The sequence below is a fragment of the Denticeps clupeoides genome, chromosome 1, assembly GCF_900700375.1.
Source record: "Denticeps clupeoides chromosome 1, fDenClu1.1, whole genome shotgun sequence".
Taxonomy (NCBI): domain Eukaryota; kingdom Metazoa; phylum Chordata; class Actinopteri; order Clupeiformes; family Denticipitidae; genus Denticeps; species Denticeps clupeoides.
This window is the reverse complement of record NC_041707.1, coordinates 4411711-4419681: the sequence shown is the minus strand read 5'-3', so window position 1 is coordinate 4419681 and position 7971 is coordinate 4411711. Positions and strand designations below refer to the sequence as shown.

The 7971-nt window shown below is 46.2% G+C and overlaps 1 protein-coding gene across 1 annotated transcript; it reads right to left on the bottom strand.

Moving 5' to 3' along the window:
- Positions 1–375: 375 nt before the first annotated feature.
- Positions 376–5407, bottom strand: ero1a (endoplasmic reticulum oxidoreductase 1 alpha). The gene is given in 17 exon segments (XM_029002107.1): positions 376–611; positions 688–824; positions 1348–1434; positions 1521–1590; positions 1709–1955; positions 2127–2219; positions 2957–2983; positions 3054–3062; positions 3237–3283; positions 3399–3519; positions 3597–3670; positions 3891–3967; positions 4531–4569; positions 4671–4721; positions 4723–4755; positions 4858–4977; positions 5050–5407. Coding segments are annotated over 17 exon segments (1497 nt in total). The 5' UTR covers positions 5254–5407; the 3' UTR covers positions 376–550.
- Positions 5408–7971: the final 2564 nt, after the last annotated feature.

Below are 7971 nucleotides of genomic sequence, written 5' to 3'. Positions count from 1 at the left end.
TTGAAAATGTTCACCAAAAGTTTTCTATTGTTTCAATTGTATGTAGTACTAATGACCAAAAGTGCATTAAATCATAATACTATTAGGATAATCACTAGGGGGGAAAGGAAAAAGTTAACACAGCAGACTCTTCCAGGCGGAGTAGTCACTGTTAAAGCATTTAACGTTTCAAATGCCACGGCTCCCTCTTCACAAAAAAGGTTCTGTTTGACGTGACCCACTTCTGTTTTCTGTTCCTTGGCTGAACCCTGAGCTTTAAGTGAATTTGCTGTGGTGGAATCTGATGCCCGCAAGCAGCGGAGACTGATCCAGAGCTGTGTTGAACTCACACGATTGTTGTTTTTACCTTTAGGACGTTCTGAGTAACAGACATCATAGTTGTGACAAACTTTATTTATTCATCTGCATAAAAAATATGTATTACAATCTGCACTCTCTAATCCCGGGTAAAACGTTTGCCTTTCCACAACTCACCAAGACAAATAGGTGACACTGGTTACGGTGCCATTTACAGCCACATTTTCCAGGAAAATCTTGGTCTTCTCTGTAATTAATGGACCTCTGCTAGCAGCCTCCGGAAGTTCTGCAGCTCCCTCACGCTCGTCGAGATTCTGAAAGGGCGTAAAACAAAGACAATTTTTTATTTTTTTTATTCTAATTATCAGAGGTCGATGGGTCTGCTCTCACCTCCCAAAGGCATTGAAAAGAGCCACGATCTCTTGGCGGCTCAGCTGGAACGTTCCGCGGGTTCCCTGTGACCGGGGAAGGTTCTCGATCTGCTGCTCCGAGAACAGGATCTTCAGGGCCGTGCCAAGACCCTGCGTCTGAAACGAAGCAAGAGCTGCTGATTCAGACGACGATATGTAAAATGATCAAATTTGAACAACTGGAAACGTGCACACCCCAATGAACAGAGAAATTATTTAGATTACATTTACAGAATTTACCAGACGGCCTTATCCCCCCTGTCCCACTAGGCTATTACCACCCCAATTATGAATATAGAGGGTGGTAGTAGCCTAGTGGGTAAGACACTCGCCTGTGAACCAGAAGACCCAGGTTCAAATCCCACTTACTACCATTGTGTCCCTGAGCAAGACACTTAACCTTAAGTGTCTCCAGGGGGGGACTGTCCCTGTAAATACTGACTGTAAGTCGCTCTGGATAAGGGTGTCTGATAAATGCTGTAAATGTAAATGAATATAATTTCACTGCTGAATGAAAATGAAAGTGAAGTGATGGTCACTTGTGATACACAATAATAATAAATTGGGGGGAAAAAAAAAAACATCAGTTGTGTGCTAATGTTTGAGAAAATGCTGGAAATAGCTCTAAATGTCCCAGTACCTGCAGCTTGCCCCAAAGTCTGCACTTGAAGCATCCAACACAATCCATGATTCTGGAAATGTTCTTGAACATCAGCTTAAAATCCTCCTGTTGGTTGACGAGGGAACATTTATGAGCACGCTGACGCGACTCCTTCGGTGCCCTGGAAATGGCTTCGATGTTTTTTTTTTTACCTTCAGTTTCATCGCCTCTTTCCTGTTGCCAGCAAACAGGGACGTTTCATCGAAATGCAGAGGGAAAGATCTGAAGCAATAACCACAACAAAAAACATGTGACTGACGTCACTACTTAATAATAATAATAATAATTTAAAAAAAAGAAAGACATATCGGATGTGTGCTAAATACTGTCATTCACGAACTTGGCCACACGGAGGAGCTCGACGAGCAGCCGCCTGTTTTTGCCGTCCTCTTCCGGCCGGCCGGTGAACAGCTGGAAGGAGGGACGCTGGAAGAAGGGAAGGGCCTTGGCGAGGGCCCGCAGCTCGATCAGGTACAGGAAGTAGAGGTTGCGCAGCCGCTTCGGGCCCTCGCCTTCGGTCAACTCTTCATCAAAGCGCTGCTGGAACTCGGTAATGTTGTGGCCCCACTTCCTCTCATACCAGCTATCTGTAAAAAAAAAAAAAAAAATTATAATAATAATAAATGTATAAGTGACTGAAAAATACGACACGCAAAGCAGATGAAGAGAAGCTGGTTAAACCGAGGAGATAAAATTATTCTTGCGTTTTCTACTTTTCTCTTCTGGGTCATATTTCTGTAGAAATCCAGAAAACGTACCGCTGAGGAGGTACCTGGCACTCAGATGCACGTTGATGCTGGTGTGAAGGCCAGAGACGAGGCGGTAGAAGGCCCGCTTCTCCACACACAGGCCTGAGAGAGGAGACATCAACACATCAGCACCGTGGTGAAAAGGGCCCGGCGGCATTTCTCTACCACCTCAGACGCCTGAGAGACTTCAGACTGCCCTCCAAGGTGCTCAGGAACTTCTACTCCTGCACCATGGAGAGCATCCTGACGGGAAACATCTCAACCTGGTTCGGGAAAAGCACCATGCAGGACAGGCGAGCCCTACAGAGGGTGGTTCCATCAGCCGTACCAAGCTCCCTGAACTTCAATCCATCTACAGCAAACGGTGCAGGACCAGGGCCAGGAAGATAGTGAAGGACCTCACCCACCCCAACAATGGACTCTTCTCCCTGCTGCGATCAGGGAAGCGCTTTCGCTCCCTGAAGTCCAACACAGAGAGAATGAGGAGGAGCTTCACTTTCTATCACTCTGGACTCGTTGCACAAAATCTTTGCGCTTTTTTCTCTTTGCACAATCTCTGCTTTTTTTAAAAAAAAATGTATCGATTTGCACACCTTCACCCTACCAGTTACACATATTTTATGTTAAAGACGTAAAAGTGTAATACTTGGTTATGTTTGCAATATTTGCATATTGGTTCATTGTTTACTTGCAACATTTGCAATACTGTGGTCTGTAGCAGTCGCAAAAAGCATTTCACCGCATATCATACCGTGTACGACTGTGCATGTGACAAATAAAGTTTGAATTTGATGGAGAGGAGAAGGCCGGCGACGTGTCCCTCCCGTCCCTGTACTCACCCTGCAGCCAGCTGTGGAAGCCTCGCCCTGAAACCACAGCTTCCGTCAGCATCTCCTTCTCAGAGCAGGCAAGCCATGGCTTTGAAAGAGCACCTACCTTCGTTTTCTGACAAAGGTGGGGGAGAAATGAAAGAGGCTCCGTCAATTTAATCCTAAAGAGATTTTTTTTTTTTTTTTTTATACAGTGCTGTGCACCTGAATTTAAGTGGTTAAATAAAGCAGTAAGCACATTTTACAAAGAAGTAACTGTTATTAGCTATGATTACCGAGGCACACTCACCGCTGTACGCTGCCGCGGGATTCAGCGGCCGCTTAACGGCGTGCGGTCTAACGGCAAAGCAAAGGACAACGTGGGCAGGCAGCAGTACTAATTTAATACATTTAATTGTTATTCATTTATTCAATTAAATTAATTAGAACACCAGGGGGGAACAGGTCGTACTTAAAACAGTTTTCTTCATAGATACTGTTCCAAATCTGCCAGGCTTCTGGACCTTTGTATCCGGTGAAGCGTTCGGGATTCAGCAGCAGGTCGACGTACTCCGAATCGGGAGAATCCTCGTCTGACAAAAACACGCGGCCGTTTTGTCGCACACGACGGTTTGTCTGACGTGAAAATCAAGTCTTTCTGCTGAATTACCGTCAGCCGTGCAGAAACGGTCGGCCTCGTCGTCGTGCCGGTTCCACTCGAGCAAGGCCTGCTGGGTCTCCTTACTGCACAACACGGTGAGATCAGAATCAAAAGAGTCAGAATCAAAAGAGTCAATCAGGGCGGGGCTTACCCGAGACTAATGCTTAATCACACAGTCTTGTTTGCACATACACTACACGCTCCCACCCAGGTTTATTCACCAGAGGAGATGTAACTAACAGAGCACAACGGACAACTTGAAACGAACCGCTCCCAATATTTAATAATTTTTTTTTTAATCACCTGAGAGTACTGTTCACAGCTCCAAGCTTCTCGGCCTTTTCACATTCCTCCGCGTCCTCGTTGGCCACTGACGAGTACTGAATTACACACACACACACACACACACACACACACACACACACACACACACACAGTACACCGTTCACAGGCAAAAATGCAACCTTCAGCAAATAAAGTGGGCATTTCCATGCCGACGTCGATATAGATCGGCTAGCCGTGTATCGTTGTCCTACATCAAGCGTCAGCAGGGTCACTGGATTAAAGTGTAAGACTGTCCTATAAAGCGTAATGAAAAGATATACAAAGCAATACAAGTGATCAAATGGATGTTTTTTTATTTTTACTGACCAAAGCCCTTCCACCCTATTTATTATATTTTTGATGCCCTTGCATATACCCCCCCCCCCCATGTCTCTTGTACCCATACATTGTATATTGTATGTAGTGTTTTTATAATGTTATCTTGTTTTCTTGCAGCTAGTTTCATTGTCCAGGTAACTGTACAATGACAATAAAAGTCTCGAAGTCTTGAACGTGGGTACTCTTACTGGAATTTCGCACGACAGGGACATGTGACACACGAGTGTTTGTCCAGACAGTAATACCGCAGGGGACAGGTTGATCGGAGTCCTATAACTACCTTATGGCTGTTGGCCTTGATCCCATCCGGAACCTCGTTCTTCAAAGCGGTCCAAACGACACATGTGGACACAAGTGACGGCCAGCGTCAAAACCCGTCATTCAGAAGGAAAGGTAGCTCGGAAGGAGACGTGGGCTCACCGGCGGGCACGGCTTCACCGCGCAGTCTCGCAGGCCGCAGTGGCTGTCCCCCCCTCCAGAAGGGACATGGCTTGTTGAGGTTCGCCTGCGGGCCGGGAGAAGGTGCTGTGAGGTGTCCACGTCGGGACAGGACCGGTTAAAAAAGGACGCTGGACTTTTAAAGCCAGGCACCCAGCCACCCACCCACCTTGTAGAACCTGAAGTAGTCTGACGACAGCAGCTCCTGGAGTCCCGGGAACAGCTTGTCGCTGTTGAACGCGTCGATGGTCTCCACGTCGCACGCACAGTCGTCCAGGCTCCCGGCGACCTTCGGGGACAGAACGCGTGAGGAACGCGAGCGGGGGTGGCGCCGCACGACACGAACGTCGCCGTGACCAACCTGGCAGAAGCACCTGTTCGCGGCGGAGCTGCCGAGGGTCCTTCGCGCGTTAATCAGCAAGAGGATCAGCAAACCGGGGACTGTCCCGCCAGCCATTCCGTAGTTCCTCAAGCGCCTTTCACTAATAACTCTAATTACCATTATTACCATTATTATTATCAAGAAGGGCTCACAGACCAGTTGTGCTTTTCGGTGCGCCTGCATCCGCCGACTAAAGGGACTAATATCGGGATCGCCGCATGATTCATCATCCAGCGGCTGAAGCGCGACGTGAATTACGTGACCGATCGGGCCGTTTCATTCCGACGAGCCGCTGCACGTGTTTATTATATGGAGGGCCGAGTGTGTCAAAAACAGCGGCGCTGTACGCGTTTATTATATGGAGGGCCGAGTGTGTCAAAAACAGCGGCGCTGTACGCGTTTATTATATGGAGGGCCGAGTGTGTCAAAAACAGCGGCTCTGTACATGTTTATTATATGGAGGGCCGGGTGTGTTAACAATCCACGGCTATATACATGTTTATTATATGGAGGGCCGGGTGCGTCAAAAACCGCGGCGCTGTACATGTATATTATATGGAGGGCCGGGTGTGTCAAAAACCGCGTCACTAAGCATGTTTAATATATGGAAGGTCGGTTGTGTCAAAAACAGCGGCGCTGTACGCGTTTATTATATGGAGGGCCGGGTGGGACAAAAACCGCGGCGCTCTACAGCAGCGTTTATTGTACAGAATTGTAATTGGTCACATGCTCAGCGTTTGGTCGAGAGCGTGTGCTGCATTGTGGGTCTTCAGAGAGAGGAAGAGGGGAAAATCAGCCCCAACATGTGGTCCAAAGGACGCACACTGTATCAATGTTTATTTTGTCTGATGTAATGTTGTTTACATGCTTATATGAACAAAGTGTGATTGCAGAGACTTTTCAAAACTGATGTACACTTCCGTGTGAAAAATGTTAATAGTTTAGTATGGACAATGTTTTCTTGTATTTAGTTTTCATTGTTTATAAAAATAAAGAAATAAATCTCTACAAAACATCAGTATGAAGCGTGGCTATTGGTTCATCTGACCCGTGCGGCTACACCAAGGTGTCGAAACACATAAGTAATAAGTGAAGTGATTGTCACTTGTGATACACAGCAGCACAGCACACGGTGCACAAAGTGAAATTTGTCGTCTGCATTTAACCCATCACCCTGAGTGAGCAGTGGGCACCATGACAGGCGCCCGGGGAGCAGTGTGTGGGGACGGTGCTTTGCTCAGTGGCACCTTGGCGGATCGGGATTCGAACCGGCAACCTCTCAACTCCTGGTCCGTTTCCATACCTGCTAGGCCACCACTGCTCAGATCGTGGTGTATGACATGAAGCTAACCGGCCCCCCCAGCAGATTTGCTTTAGCTAACCCTGACTTTCTACAGATCTTTGTCGGAAGCCTGACAGTAGGAAAGACAAGTTGCGAACAGGCTCTCAGTACGGTACACATTATTTGCGTTACACTTTGTTTTTTTTTGCAAATGGGTGCTTTCTATATAATATTGGTGATACTGAACACACGTCCAAGGCTGCCATCTGTCAGGCAATCAGGAATGTTACAGTCTACTGTACTCATTTGTGCTGTTCCCAGGTCATAGACCCACAAGATTCATCAAAGAGGAATTCCACATCTGCATCAGGATCAGGACAACGCATGATTATATTATATTATGTATTAACGTGTTATATTGGTGGAAAACTCTAGATCAATTCTTAAATTGACATTCACGCATTGACTGTCAGCTATTTTTGTGCAAAATGTTTTGTAATCGATATTTGCTGCCATTATCATTTTTATTATAGACGTTATGAAATACACTGGACGCAGCTTCTTTCTGTCTGTCTCCATGATTTCTTGCGTAATCTGTGCCCCACTACTCAGGGCCTTATGTATCCTGGTATACGCGTTGATTGAACGAATACTCAGGCTCGGAGCTGTTGTCTCTGATACCCTGCCTTGTTATGTTTATACTGAACATTGCATATACAGTACAGGCCAAAAGTTTGGACACACCTTCCCATTCAATGTGTTTTCTTTATTTTCATGACCATTTACTTTGGTAGATTCTCACTGAAGGCATCAAAACTATGAATGAACACATGTGGAGTTATGTACTTAACAAAAAGTGGAGACCTGGCCTCCACAGTCACCGGACCTGAACCCAATCCAGATGGTTTGGGGTGAGCTGGACCAACAAGACCTTCCAAGACTGTTGGAGAAGCATTTCAGGTGACGACCTCTTGAAGCTCATCGAGAAAATGCCAAGAGTGTGCAAAGCAGTAATCAGAGCAAAGAAACTAGAACATAAAACATGTTATTTCAGCTTTTTTGTTAAGTACATAACTCCATTGTACCCCTTTGTTCACTGTACCCATTTTTGCACATAATCATTGCACTGACTTTTACTTTTGTAAATATGTTCATACTTATTTTCCATCTCCTGCACATCACTTTATGTATATACATAACTTATTTGAACTGTAACCTGCACTTGCTGCTTATTGCACTTCTGGTTAGACCTAAACTACATTTCGTTGCCGTGTACTTGTACATGTGTAATGACAATAAAGTTGAATCTAATCTACTGAATTGTCATAAAATGTTAACAGGCCAAAACTAATGGCTTTAGTGCCCTAATCAGCTGGTTCAGCAGCGTGCCGAGGTAGAAGCGTCCGTATTCAGCGCATTTGGCGCACATGACCTGCCACACGCTCGGGTCTAAACGTCCATGTCGCCGCGTCCCCGCCCGCGAGGTGTCGCCAGCGGCTCGACGGCGTGCAAATTCGCCCGCCGTGACCGTGCGGTTGTGTTAAAAAAAAAAAAAAAAAAAAAAATGTATGAAACGGTCGCCATATCGGCACGAGCCGGTCGCATCGAGTGGCTCTTAA